Source organism: Canis lupus, chromosome 25 (assembly GCF_003254725.2).
Source record: "Canis lupus dingo isolate Sandy chromosome 25, ASM325472v2, whole genome shotgun sequence".
Taxonomy (NCBI): Eukaryota; Metazoa; Chordata; class Mammalia; order Carnivora; family Canidae; genus Canis; species Canis lupus.
Genome location: NC_064267.1, coordinates 31,075,050 through 31,089,607, shown reverse-complemented (window position 1 = coordinate 31,089,607; position 14,558 = coordinate 31,075,050). Strand labels below are relative to the sequence as shown.

General features: G+C 48.7%; 2 protein-coding genes across 4 annotated transcripts in view; one reads left to right on the top strand and one right to left on the bottom strand.

Moving 5' to 3' along the window:
• Positions 1-3,416: 3,416 nt before the first annotated feature.
• PNMA2 (PNMA family member 2) lies at positions 3,417-10,789 on the bottom strand. 3 transcript variants are annotated; one of them, XM_025463037.3, is made up of 4 exons: positions 10,634-10,788; positions 8,682-8,717; positions 7,600-7,730; positions 3,417-7,312 (listed from the first exon to the last, which is right to left on the bottom strand). In XM_025463037.3, the coding sequence occupies exon 4, from the start codon at positions 6,807-6,809 to the stop codon at positions 5,715-5,717; it is 1,095 nt and encodes a 364-aa protein (XP_025318822.1). In that variant the 5' UTR covers positions 6,810-7,312; positions 7,600-7,730; positions 8,682-8,717; positions 10,634-10,788; the 3' UTR covers positions 3,417-5,714. The 3 variants fall into 3 exon arrangements, with proteins under 3 accessions (XP_025318822.1, XP_025318825.1, XP_048956762.1); XM_025463040.3 differs by lacking the exon at positions 8,682-8,717 and having other exon boundaries at positions 10,634-10,789; XM_049100805.1 differs by lacking the exons at positions 8,682-8,717; positions 10,634-10,788 and adding an exon at positions 9,993-10,186.
• A 288-nt stretch (positions 10,790-11,077) lies between these two features.
• DPYSL2 (dihydropyrimidinase like 2) overlaps positions 11,078-14,558 on the top strand; it is a 137,665-nt gene continuing 134,184 nt past the window's right edge. Inside the window, exon 1 of the mRNA XM_025463033.3 lies at positions 11,078-11,501. Within this exon, the coding sequence (XP_025318818.1) occupies positions 11,148-11,501 (354 nt within the window). The 5' untranslated portion in view covers positions 11,078-11,147. The remainder of the gene's footprint in view (positions 11,502-14,558) is intronic.

Here is a 14,558-nt window from a genome sequence, read left to right as displayed (position 1 = left end):
AGGAGTTGGGAGTCCAAAGGATTACTACCTTAATTTTAGACCCATAAATCACCCTATAATTTGAAACAGTAATTGGCAGTTCTGGATTGGTAGATGGCAGCACATCTAGCCAGATTTTTTAATTGTCTTAGGCTCATGCAGAAACTTTCTGTTTAGAACCTTTAAAATGTCCACTGGCTACTATTTGGAATAGTAGGGTTCCCAAGCTCAACAAATGTCATCAGAGGGGATGCCTGGGTGGCTCAGTGGTTTAGAGCCTGCCTTCGGCCCAGGGCATGATCCTGGAGTCCCGGGATCGAGCCCCACATCGGGCTCCCTGCATGGAGCCTGCTTCTCCCTCTGCCTGTGTCTCTGCCTTTCTCTCTCTCTCTCTCATTAGTAAATAAATAAATAATCTTAAAAAAAATGTCATCAAAGGTTTGCCATTCCTTGTGTAGGGTTTTACCAGGGAATGCAATGTGATGACTAGTTAGCAGAACTCAGTGTCCCTTATTCCCTAACTGGTTTCCACTGCCTTTCTTATGTTCGCTCATAATATAAAGTTTCCTTTTGTAGAAGGAAATCCTGCCATGTGTGAGCCTGGAGGACACTATGCTAAATGAAATAAGCCAGACACAGAAAGACGAATACTGCATTATCTCGCTTACATATGGAGTCTAAGAAAGAACTCAAGGAGATAGATAGTGGAATGGTGGTTACTAGGGGCGAGAGGTGAGAGAAACAGGAATATGCTGCTCAAGGGTACAAACTTTCACTTATACAGGATGCAGAAGTTCCTGAGATCTGATGGACAACATGATGACTATAGTTAATAATAATATGCTGTGTGCTTGAGATTTGCTATGAGAATAGATAGAAGTGTTCTCACCACACACACATGTGCCCATGCACATGGTAACCATGGGAGGTGATGAATGTGCTAATTAGTTTGATTGTAGGGATCATGTCACAATTTATGAATACATCAAAACATCACATTGCACTCCTTAAATATACACAATTTTTGCTTGTCAATTATACTTTAAATAAAGCTGGAAAAAAAGGAAGTTTATTTTTGTGACAATTGCTTGTTATTTCAAGAAAGCTATATTAGTAACTAAGTTAGTTGGGAAAGCTGTCGTACCAAGAAGACAAAGAAAGCCATCAGCAGGACTGCCTTTTCGCTGTGCAGAGCAGGGGCATGTCTGGGACATGATGGGATGGAGGTGAACCTTCCCTGCCTTCTCTGGGGACTTCCTGCCTAGGCTCCTAGCCTCCAGTACCACTACATAGTCTGGGTCATGCCTCCCTTTGGTAATCTTTCCCTTCAAGGGTGGGTGGGGGTGGGGCAGATTGGGAAAAAGTCTCAGCTGCTGCTTTAAGCACACCACACATTTAATGGGCATCTCCAGCTGGTGTCCTGAAAGATTGAAATCCTACACCCTTTTTTTCTTATGATTGAATTGATTTTGGCATCTACTTCTGGGGTTACTCTAGTTTTTAAGAAAATGTTCATCTGGGATGTCAAAGACCACTTGGGCACAGCGAAGGTTGTATAATACAGGTCAGGACCAGGGACAACTCCAGAGCCTGCTACAGTGGGGGAGGCTAGCTTCTGGGAAGCCCATCTATGGACACCATCTTGCACCCCAAGAGACTTTTTTTTTTTAAGATTTTATTCATGAGAGACAGAGAGAGAGAGAGAGGCAGAGACACAGGTAGAGGGAGAAGCAGGCTCCATGCAGGGAGCCTGATGTGGGACTCGATCCCAGGTCTCCAGGACCAGACTGGACCGCAGGCAGTGCTAAACTGCTGAGCCACACGGGCTGCCTCCCAAGAGACTTTCTCAATGAGTATAAGTCTTCCCTGAGCAACTCAGGGAGCTTCTGGCCCACCCTGAAAGAAAGGAGATAAGAGAGATATCTGCTCTGATCATGAGTCTTTAGACCATCTAACGATCATGCTGGTGGTCAACAAAAAATGAACTCTGAGTGTATTTGACAATACTGTCTCAGATCCTCTTGCTTAATTTCTATGTTTCATTTCAGGCTCCACTCCTTCAAAATCTAACTTCCAACACCTTTGCTTTCTCAGTCTTGACTTGTAGGATTCCCTTAGATATGGCTTACATTATCTTTTTCTTCCTACTTATTGTTGCTAGAGATAACATCTAGCCAGATGACATCCTATATACACTCTTCACACACTGGGTTGCTTTGCCAATGTTCTGTCCAGGCTTGTTAGGACTGACCCACAGTGAGCTGTGGGGCAGAGGGGGTCAACTTATGCCAGGAAATATGTTTGTAAGTGAGGAAGTGATGATGTGAAATAAAAGAAGTGACTCCAGCACTCTTCAGTCTTTCCTGAGATGGAAGACTGAGCAGCTTCCACTCAAGAGACGTGAGAGCAGCAGGTTACCAGGAAAACCCAGGGTTCAATTAAGGAATATGGTGCCAGAGTATTTTGCAAGGACTCTAATGATGTAGGCTCATTTGTCTAGGGCTTCGTGAGTATCAGGAAGGCACACTGGAGGACCTTGAAGATCAGCACTGGGAGAAACACAATGTAGCATGGACAGGAGAAAAAATATGAGAACTAATGATCAGAGTCTTGCATTTGGGGTCGACAGTGATGACCACAGGATATGAGGCTTGGCAGTACTGGCTGGTACAGATGGAGAAGTCCGATGACACTAAGGCCTGAAGAAGCTGATGGCCATGGTGAAAAGTTGTTTTCAGCAGTGCGCTATGTAATTTTGGAGGCCTCAGACTCCAAGGGTCAGGACCAGAGACATAGTAAGTATAAGACGAGGCCAATTTTTAAGAGGTTTTTCTCAAGTGATTGGGAGAGGGTGTTGGGCATCCCTTAGGACACTCATCTTGTAAAAGGCTGATCTGCACTGTGCACAGCCCAATGATGACTATAGTTAATAATAATATGCTGTGTGCATATCTATCTCCCCCATTGCACTGTAGAAAAGTGGAAGAGAAACAATTTCAAAAGCCCAATGGCAAGAGGAATTTTACTCCTACACATTTGTAAGGTAAAAAAAAGGACTTCATCCAAAAGACACAATATTTCACCTCTAGGTTATTTCACTCTTGGCAAAATAGACATGGCGAATTTATCTGTACAGTAACTTGCCCAAGATGAGTTGGAGGTCTCTGAGGGAATAGGCCTCCATATGTTGTCTCCATGTATTTAAAAAGGAAAATCGATCATGGTGGACTGTGCTCTCTCTCTCAGCCCTGGAGACAAAGCTCAAGTATTTCAGCATTTTGTTCTTAGGTTTTCCTATCTAGATGAGTTCAAGACCTTTTGGCTTTGGTTTGATTTTCTAACCTTGTCCATTAATTTTTTTTTTTAGTAATGAAACTTCTTCAAGCAATAGCTAATACAGAATCACAATACATGAAATACACAAAAAAACCTCAGAATTTTATTAGCTTGTATTTATTTTATAACTTCATGTTTATAACATTTTACTTTGTACATGCCATTTTCATGAATACAAAAAACATGAAATTATGGTATACTGGACAACTGTATCGTTTTGGTTGAACAGCATTGAAAAATTATAACTTAGAAATGATTACAAATGGTAGTTTTAACAAAAATACTTTTCTTACAATCTCAAGATATTCTTCCTTTAAAATTATCCACAATCAGAAAGAATAATGTATTGTTTCCAAGTCAAATCACTAACAATAGTCAACAGCTGCTGGAATGCTTATCGCAAAGGTAACAGGCAGCAAGCACTGGAATATACCAGAGAAGCTAAAATGGTTTCTAATGCAACGTTGTCACAACTTGACTGACAGCTGACATATTTACTTATTACTGCATAACTGTTAGAACAATAAAGAGAACATGCGTTGAACAGACAGTAAGTATCATGAAAACCATGAGTCTTAATATATTGAAGACTTTCTATGTTCCAGACATCATACTAAGTGATTCAAAGGCATTATGTCATTGGAGCCTAACAACAACCCTATTTTGTTATGTTCCCATTTTCCTGATGAGGAAACTGATGTTTAGAGAAGTTTGTTGTATACAAAAAGCTACCGTGATGCTGTATATCAACTAGCATTTACTGAATGGTGCTCACTTATGCTCTATTAGCACACATTACATCACAGGGCATGCATGGACATGATTTAAACACCTGTCAGGTGCCATAACTCCTTAAATCTATGAACAATTAAGAGAAGTCCAGATATGTGCTCAGATATCACAAGGGAACCTTACTTCCAAGGCCTGCACAAAACAAGTCAATCTGGAAACATAAGGGGATCCCTGGGTGGCTCAGTGGTTGAGTGCCTGCCTTGGGCCCAGGGAGTCCTGGAGTCCCAGGATCGAGTCCCACATTGCTCTCCCTGCATGGAGCCTGCTTCTCCCTCTGCCTGTGTCTCTGCCTCTCTCTCTCTATCTCTCTGTCTCTCATGAATAAATAAATAAAATCTTAAAAAAAAAATCTGGAAACATAAGTGAGCCTGCGGATGAATGCCAATGTGTGAACATCTGGATATCGACGCACTTGAATCTACCTGTCCTTCAGTAGAGATGTGAAGAGTTTAAAATACATTTTAAAGATGGAACTGCTGAAAAAAAATCTGCAGAACTATACAGCACGACTTGAAAATCATGATTGTAGTGGCAAGAGGATTAGCCAGAGTCAGAGTTCTGTGTCCGCTCTGCTGCTTGTCAGGATTTCGATATTGACGAGACCACTTGACTCTTCTGAGTTTTGTCTTCGTTCTCCTTCAAAAAGGGCAAAATGATACCCTACTGATGTTGCTGTCTACATTAAATGAGATATGTGTACAACACCTGGCACATAATAGACCCTCAATAAATAACGAGCTCCATTCCTCTCTTCTGTCCCCTTTGTCACCACTAAAAATATTCTCTGATCAGAATGGTCTGCTCATAAAATCCAATCCTCCCTCTCTAGCATGCCTTCCCATAATGTGTACACTTTTTTGAAGGTGTCTTGCACACTGTAGATCTCTTGAAAGCAGGGATTAGGCTGAGTCATGGGTATCTTGAGGGCCTATCATAGTGCCTGGAACCAACCATCTGACACCTAGCGGACAAGTAGAGGAGTGCATCCGAAGTAAAGAAAAAGAAACATCATAGCGGAAGTGGTTGTATTCATTTGGCAATGGCGCTTCTACTGGGGTTGTGACTTATTTACACATTAGGTCATTTAGCTTCTCCCATGCAGAGGCCACATCCTCAATGAGGCAGTAAAGCTCCTTGAGAGCATGGCCCATGCTCCTGGGTGTAGGACTCTTGCCTGCTTGACCAGTGCTTCACACTGCTAGGCACTCAGAAAGAATGTGCTGATTTGAGAAAGGAAATCCACCTGACAAGTCAAAAAGCTCGGATTTTTAAATAGATTACAAAAGATATTTTGTTCCTCATGTCATTTCTTTCTTTCATGGTATGGGTAAACTTTGGTCTATTGGGGAAACTTCAAGTGCTTCAGATTCCTTCAGACTTCCTATCTCATATTTGGAATTGAATCCAGTGTTTAGTCATCATCTATATAGGGTCCAAGAAACTCTGGGATACTTTTTTTTTTTTCTTAGAAAGAAGAATCAAGACCTGGCTTGAAAGCTTCGATTTCAGTTGCATCCATTTAAAGACAAAAATAGCCACCCGGTCTTAGCCGGATAAAAGGAAATGTCCCGAGGTGCACTGGCTGTGCACTGGCTCCAAGCTGGTTTTTAGTCATCTGCCTCGTCATCCCAGTGGCCATAGCCATCCCCTTCATCTGGCTCTTCAATATTCTCATTTTCAAAAGAGGCCTCTTCCTCCTCTTCCTCCCGGATTATCTTCATTAACTCAAGGAAGTTGGGAGGTGGGCCCTGATCCTTCAGCTCCCTCAGCCTGCACCAAAGGACTTCGCTAAGGCTGGCCCCTGCCATGACCTGCTCCAGCCGGACCTGATCTGCGATATTCCTGGGGATGGCTCGTTTCTCCACGGCCCGCCGGAGCAGGGTTTCTAACCGCAACAGGTAGGCTGAGACCTTCTCCCCCTCCTCCTGATAGGTCTTCAGGTACTTCACCTGGGAGGTCCTGCGGCTCTCGAGGCTTCCAAACACTTGCTTAAACGCCTCCAAACACTCTTCCACGCTTATGGCCGCATTGTCTGCTTGTACTATATGCATGAGGTCCAGGGCAGGGCCACGCAGGCTTTCCATCAACCACCTTTTCTTTTCTGCCTCTGCAACTGGCCACTCTTTGACGATCTCAGTGGCCTGTTCCAACCAGATTTCAAAGGGCTCTTCTTCCGGGGCAGGCACAGCGCTCCCTGAGAACACTCTCAGTTTCCGGTATCTCATGGGGAGCAGAGGCTGAGGGGCATGTGCCATCGCCTGTCCCAACAAATGAGCCAACAGCTCTGGTGATACGCAGGGCACTGTGGCTGGAGACATTCCCTCATGCCCGAGGGCTCGGAACATACCTGAGACGGTCTGCCCCTCTTTTTCCAGAAAGAGGTTCAGTCGTTCCAGAAACTCAGTGTCCTGGTTAGGGGTCTTAAAGATGACTTTCCAGATACCCCCCTTTCCCCGTACCTCACTGGGGATCACCGAGACGTCAACATCCTCCATAAGCTCCAACAAGACAGCATTGGCATTGTCCTGCTTCCTGAATATTTTGCCAAGCAGTCTATACCTGCCCAGAGACTTTAGGGTCTCCTGGAGAACCTCCTGAATCTCAGCCTCATCACAGTCCACCGGTATCCCCATAACCACCAGTGATTTCTGTTCATCCACGCTCATGATCCTGCACCAGTCCTCCAACAGCGCCAGCGCCATCGTCCAATTATCACTCACCCTAACTCTCTGGCCACCCAATAGTTTGTGGTGTGGCGAGGCACTGCCTTAGGACTCAGAGTATCCTGGGTGAGCTCCTGATCTTATTATACTCTACCAGCGACTGGGGCCTGGCCACTCCAACAGCAGTCCCAAAGGCTTCTGGACCAATAACCCTTACTTGCCCAGTGGCAAGAACTCAGCACTTCCAGTTATGTCTCTAGACCTGACCCAAGGCAGGTGGTTCCTATCAAGGTTATGACCGTGCCACTGCCTGTTGCTCTGCGGTCCAGTGGCTGCTGTGGCTCTCCCCGATGCCAGCAGCCACGTGGTGGTGTTGACCCTCCTCCGACTGCCCGAGGCACCTGCAAGAGCTGCTTTTGCCACTCTCCCAAGTCTTGGCTGCCTCGCTTCACCTCTCCTCTCGCACTAGTCACTGGGAGAGGCCTCCACTTTGGCACCCAGAACTCCTGGAGAGAAGTGTCACCGCAGGGGTGCTTGGACTCCTAGTGAAACAATGGCCAGTTTTACCACACAGCCCTTTCCTTCTGGGGGAGCATCGTGCTTTGGTTCAGGATGGAAGTAGGGGTTCCATCTCACATTGGATTTGCACCTACCCCACTGTTAGACCTCTTCTTTGCATAGGGTGACTTTTTTCTCTTGGGGACCCTCCTGCAATCTGGCTTCCCCACCATTTGCTCATTAGACATGCCAATTAATGTCTGAGCCCCAATTGTGGACAGGACTCAAGATGTTCCCCATGTTAAGAGCAAAGTCAGGTGTGGCTAGATACCTGTTACGCGATCCAATTGTTCCGTGAGAGTCACGAGCTTATTTATTCAGCTTCTAGAAAAGGAAGATGTCACCCAACTCCACACAATGGTGTGTCTGGGTCTTTCTTAGCTCCAGCCAAGCCAAACTGCCCTGTTACACATAGATAATAAGAGTATATATTTATGGCTTGATAATATCCAGTGATGAGGACTGTTAATGCACTTATTAAAAAAAATGACAGTCTTTTACAACTTAGTTAAATCTACGAATCGATATCAAGTTGCTGCATTTCTTTAATTAAAAAAATCCAGTTAGAAATCACTCAAACATTTAAAACCAATATAGGTATAACAATTTAATTTACATACTACACTTTAATATAATATAGTATAATATAAAGTAATATAGGCATAATAATTTAGTATAGGTTTAACAATTTTTTAAAAAATTGGACCAAATAAATCAAACCTGGAATTACAAGTCAATTCCCTTTTGTTATGTCTGGGCAGGCTTTACAAATGCAATGTTTTTTTTTGTTTTTTTTTGTTTTTTTTTGCGATTAATGTTAAAAATGCTTCATAGCATTTAGGCTTGAATGGGTCATTTGAAGAAAAAGAAAAACAGGAAGCCCATCCATGGAGAGTGGTGGAGTCTGGGTACCCTAGAAAGGGAAGAGCTCCTACTGTCTCCCAGTTACAGCTATGGGGTATGTGTTAAGGGGCTACGAATATTCTTCTGTAGGTCTCAAAGATCCCCATCCATCCAAACGGGGTTCATATGCCCCAGACATCAACTTGCAGCTATAGAGGCAGCTGCTCCTGCTGCAGACACATTTTCCAAGTCCTTCTAGAAGGTGCTGAAGGCCTGGGGTGTGCCGGAGGGCCAAGAGAGCAAAATACTGGGTCCCACCTTCAACCAGCAGCCCCAGGGATCTGAGCCCAGTGAGCTTCTCCATGCTGCACTCTCCCTTCAGAGATACGGGGGTAACATTACTTTCCTTGTGATATTTAAAGGAAATACGAGATGTAAAAAGGCACTGAATGCCCAGGAAGAAACATCTCCAAGGTCTACATAATAACGGCCATGCTGAGGTTAGGCTACCTGTGGGTGGCTGCTTCTTCCAAAGGCAATCTCTACCTGCAATGAAAATATTGGCACATTAAAAAAAAAAAAAAAGTAAAATTTTGTATTTTCTTAGGTCAAGATGGGATAAGTTGGAAAAGGAATCAGATTTTCCGGGCAGCCCGGGTGGCTCAGGTGTTTAGCGCTGCCTTCAGTCCAGGGTGTGATCCTGGAAACCAGGGATCGAGTCCCACATGGGGCTCCCTGCATGGAGCCTGCTTCTCCCTCAGCCTGTGTCTCTGCCTCTCTCTGTGTGTGTCTCTCATGAAGAAATAAATAAAATCTTAAAAAGAAAAAAAGGACTCAGATTTTCAGGTGTCGTTGTTGGCTGGATCATTTAGCTACATAGTGACCTTAGCCAAAGTGCTTCAATCTCTCTAGATCTGTTTCCTGCTCTGGAAATGGGTGATGATAAAAGCACTCCTATCTCGCGTGCCTGCTCTGGGTAGGAAATGATGTAATTCGTGTGGAAGCACTTTATTCAAATGCGAAGCACATCTGGTGCAAAGTCCTGGCCCCTCCACACAAATATTCCTCTCCTTCCTCAGTCTCCCGTTCTCAGCAGGGTCCTCCTTCCCACCTGCCATGGTGGGCTCGTCTTCAAACTGTGACCGGTTGTCCTCCAAATGCAACTCCATTCCCCAAACTGTCCCTCACGATTGGGGGTGGGGGGAGCGTATCCGAACTTAATCCTTGCAGGGGCAAGAGCTGACAATGGGAGTGAATCCTTGGTCACGCTGCCCTGCACGCGGGTCTTGCGGTAAACAGCTTCTCCCAGCCCAAACCCACCCTGGTTACTGAGCATGCCCAGATCTCCGTCTCCAGTCGCCAAAGGATGGGCATCATTTCTGCAGGATTTTGCCACTATGGAAAGAGGGGCGGGGTTGTAATCGGCCAGAGGCAGGGACTGATGCATGGAAAGGACGTGGGGACAGGAACAAGCAATGAAGGACTCTCAGAGACCGCGTTCCCGGCACAAATCTAAATGCTCCTTATCTGCCCGCCAACCCAGTAGCTGTGGCTGGTTTAGCCGCCCGCACACACCCAGCCCCACGCACCCTCGCGTGGCCTCACACCATTCAAGGCACAGTCACAGGCGGCACCCGATCTCCCACCCCATCAGCGGACTCGCGCCCCAGCACTTTACATCCCAGGCACTGGGCTTCGGGCCACCTGGGGGACGCCGCGGCTCTGGCGCAGTGCGCAACGCGGGCGGGGGATCGAGGCGGGGCGCTCCGGGCGCGAGGAAGGGCCGGGGACTTGGGGAATGGGCTTCAGTCTGCGTCTTACCCTCTTTTTTGGCAGGGAAGGTGGAAGATAGCAAATGAAGGCATTCTCCCGGGCCCTTCTTGGTGCAGTGGCGCAGCTACGGCACGCGGCGCCTTCGGGCACGAGAGCAGGTCCCTACCCACTCTTACTACGAGTTGCCGTCCGTGCCAGAATTTGCAGACTGCACTTTTTGCTACACTCCCACAGCCCGCAGGCCTATGTCTTTATCCCCCCCCACCTCCACGCACACACACTGGGCTACGCCCCTCTGTATTTCCCCCCGCCTGGCTGGGCGCCCCCCACCACTGTGGGTGCTGCGAGTGAGGAGAACCTTTGCGTTTCGATCTCTGCGTGGCCCCCCCAGGCCCGTGGCTAACAAGGCTCGGTGTCCCGTGCCTCGTAAGGCCCCCACCTTCCTAAACCGACTGCGCCACCCCTTCCCCATCGTCAGCGCCGCCCCTTCCCCTGCCCGCGGGTGTCCGGGCCTCCCTGGGCTCGCCCCTCTCTGCCCATCCATCAGCTCACACCCCGCGTAAGGGGGAGGGCGCCCTCCCTCGCCCCGGGCCCACCTCTGCAATGCGGTGGGGGTGGGGGACAGGGGCGCGGAGGCCAGGGACTGCGCCCTCGGGTCTCCGCCCCTGCGTGCGCTGCCCCACACTTACCCCGGAGCGGAGAGCGGTCGGCGGGCCCTGCGCTCCGCATCCATTAGCGGGTGGTCTGGCCGCTCCACTTCCGGAGCGCGGGGCTCTCGGCGGCCCGGCCCTGCTCTCCCCTCCCGGGCCCGCGCTCCGCTCCCCGCCCCGCCCCTCCCCTCCCGGCGCGCGCCCCGCCCCGCCCCGCCCCCGCCCGCCCGCGCCTCCCTGCCGCCGCCGCTGCCGGGAAGCTGGCAGCCTCTCCTCCTGCTGCCGCAGCGGCCGCCCTCCCAGACCCAACTTTGCTGCTCGCGGGCGCTGGCGCGGCGGCGGGGGGCGTGGGCAGGGAGGGGAGAAAGCGGGGTCAGAGGGAGGGGCCGGGAGGGGTGGGCCGCTGCTCGCCAGCCCTCCTTCCTTTCTGTACACCTTGCGGTAGGCAGAGAGCGGCAGCCTCGGCGGCAGCCCGGGGGTTTGTGCACAGAGAGGCCGACTTAGGGACCTGCAGACGGACGCACCGCGAGGACCCTCCCTGAGCTCCCGCGCCATGGCCGAGAGGAAGCAGTCCGGGAAGCCGGCAGAGGATGAAGAAGTCCCTGCCTTTTTTAAAAACCTGGGCTCGGGCAGCCCCAAGCCCCGGCAGAAATTCTGTGGCATGTTCTGCCCAGTGGAAGGGTCCTCCGAGAACAAGACCATCGACTTCGACTCGCTGTCTGTGGGCCGGGGCTCGGGGCAGGTGGTGGCTCAGCAGCGGGACGTCGCCCACCTGGGCCCGGACCCGCAGCAGCCGCACCCCCGGCAGGGCCGGCGCGCCGGCGGGGAGCCATCTGTTGAATCGAGCCGGAAGGTGGAGATCCGGCGGGCCTCGGGCAAGGAAGCGCTGCAGAACATCTACGACCAGGTTGGTGTGGGGGTGGGGGTGTTCGAGACGCGGGACCAGAGGCGGGGGTCGCCCCTCCCAGCTCGGTGGAGAACCGAGGATGCCAGCGTGCCCTCCTCCGTCCAGCCTCGCTGGGATATTGCATCCTCGAACCCGCACAGGCACCCCACCCTCCTTGCCCCTCTTCCGTGCAGGGCGCGGAGAGGCTCGGGCTCGGCGATGGGCGGCTGTGCGCCCACAAAGGCTGCCCGCGCCTCCCCGGGCCTGGGAGGTGGGGGGTGCGGGTGAAGGAAGAACCGATCCCGGGTTGGGGGGGGGGTCGTATGGCGATGCAGGGGGGGAGGGTTGAACCGATTCCATTCTTCTTAAACCCTTCTGGGCGGCTTCCGATTGCAGTTGTGGCTGGGTGCCCCACCCTTTTTTGATGCATCTGGGAGCGTGCAGTGGAGGGTTCGCGTGCAGGCCCGGGGGCTCCCCGGGGTTCGGGAGGGGCGGGGGCTTCCACAGCCGCTCCCCGCCGCGCCCTGCGCGCCCTCCCACCGGTACCTTCTCCCGCGCCCTCGGCGCCCGGGTCGGGAGCTCGGAGGCCAGGACCATGGTCAGCGCCTGGGCGGACCGCCTGGGAGGATCCGCTCGCCCTGACTCCTGCTCGCGGCGTGAAACGAGGGAGGCTGTGGAGTCACCCAAGGAACCCGAGACGCTCCAAATAGCCCATGTGGAGAACAAAGTTCCGCTAAGTATCTCAGCAAGGGCTTCCCAGAGTGCTCCCCCCGCCACTATTGGGGAGGTGCTTTGGGGATGGAGACTTAGTGGATTATGTTCAAAGGGTCAAAAGAAAAGAAAAGGGAAAAATCCCTCACATTTTGAATACATTGTCAAAGATGGACTGGACCCCCTATACCGTGTTAATGTAGAAACAAAGGAGACCGATTTGGCAAACCTTGATTTTACAAAATATTTGTTATCTCTGGCCATTGTGAACAGTGTGCATTTTAAGTGCGGTAGTCTTCTCACACCACATTTTCTTCTTTATCAGGGTGACCTTCATACTTGTGCATTTTTTTCCCCACATCCTTGATTTCTCAATCGATAAATTACGGTGTGAAATGTTTTAACACTTGTTTGCTGTTTCTCTCCCATGCCTACTGGTGAAGATGGAAAATCAGTCAATGATTGATTATTGAATACCTATTGTGTGCCTTGCCTTGTAGGGCAGGGAGAAGGTTAGCTATAAAAAGTTCAAGGTGATTTCTTCTTAAGGGGCTTTCAGACTAGTTGGGAGTGGTCTATACGCATTCCCTGAATGATTCCACTAGCATTTATTTGGTATTCAGATTGTGTGCTTATAGTGAACGCATGGAGAACAATTAAGAGTTGGTGATAATGGCCAGAACACATTGCCGTTTCCTGACATGGCATAGAGTTTTGCAGCTTTTGACTTTTATTGCACCAATCCTAGGAAAGATAAACCATTAATGTCATTTTCAAAAGGTGGGGCCATTAATTACTTAGTTGATTCCTCCTCTCCCAGCTCTGTCTTCTAATTCAGTGATATAGAGGGTACCTGATATCCATATTTCAGTATGGATATTTCACAGCCAACCTGAAGGACTCAATCCAAAAAACTCACCTGAACCCAAATGATCAGACAGTTGAAACAAAAGTTTTAAATAATGTAATTTACACTGAAATGTGAGTGTGAGATACTTTCCCATGTGCATACATTGGATGAGGGCCAAACCATGATCATATAGCATCATGGTTGTGTGAGTATCCTCATCTTCAACAAGTTGTGCTGGTAATTTTACTGTCCTAAAGGGAGCAGAAAAATGCCTTGAGGTAAGGAAGAGATTATTTTAAAAATGGCAGATCAGGGGGCAGAGTTTGAGAATGGCCACCCCTATAATGATGGCAGTGAATTAGAACTTAAGTTTGAAAGGCAAAGTTTCATTGGATTGAATAATATATCTCTTTTCCTGTCCATTTGGAAGCTTAGACGTTTAAGCATCAGCTTCTTGTTTGAACACTCCCTAATTTTAGTAGAAATTTGAAATTGTAAACCTAGCATGTGTGGACGGGGAGATTTGAAGAGGAAATACCCATCCAGAACCCCAGCCACTTTTAGCCTCTGCAAACCCACATTTGCTTTAGTTGCCCAGTTATTAGCAACAGAGGATGATTCCGGCTTGGGCTTTCTGCAGCCTTCCCTGGATTTTCATTCAGTCTTGCCTTACCACATAAGAGCTGTTCCTATGGGATTGTTTTCATTCATGACTAAGAGCACTTACCAAGATCAATACTTACAGTGGTTGAATATTTCATGTCTATACAAGAGAGAAAAGGTATTTGGGGTGTGTGTGTGTGTGTGTGTGTGTGTGTAACAATGGTGATATTCAAAAGCACACCTAGGCCCACCATTTTGATTGACTTGAATAACCATCACTTTAATTTTTAGCTAATGAGCAGTGTGACTGCCAACATCTCAGTGCATTCCTGTCTGAAGCCCTGGGACAGAGAGAGGAAGAGAACTAGAGTGAGTGGGTCCTGGGGCCCCTGACTTGCACCCACTCTCCTCCCCTAAATCTGTATTTATAGGTTTTGTTAAAGTATGGTCGGTCAGAAGTGGTTTTGTCTACCTGTCACCCTAAGGGCCTGCTGTTCCTCTAGTAAGGGTTTGGGAAAGGAGGGAACAGGCTTCCTCAGCCCAGATACCCAGATGTGGCTTGTGGGACATGGATGTTTGCATTTGCATTTACAGGTGCTAGCAGATAATCACTAGAGGTCAATGGGTGTGGCTTGGGCTGGGATGTTAGGTTTTGGTGAAGGGAAAGAGCCAGTGTAGTGAATATGAATGAGGAAAGCTACTTCTTTACTCTTTTCCTTTGTGTCTTTGGCAAGGTCCACTTTGGGCTGCAGTGGGGTTAGGTTAGATTGATTACTATCTGTGAAGGACTCTGAGCCTCTTGGAAGAGAGAGCATAGGGGAGTATTGTTGGCCTAATTCTCCCTTGCCGTGCCCAGGGGTCCCTCAGCCTCCTTCCTTCCTCTTAGGAACTCCCTCTATTCTACCTCAGACATA

Bases quoted from the DNA above. Each gene is read 5' to 3' on its own strand.
- PNMA2 (XM_025463040.3), bottom strand. From the start codon at position 6,809: ATGGCGCTGGCGCTGTTGGAGGACTGGTGCAGGATCATGAGCGTGGAT.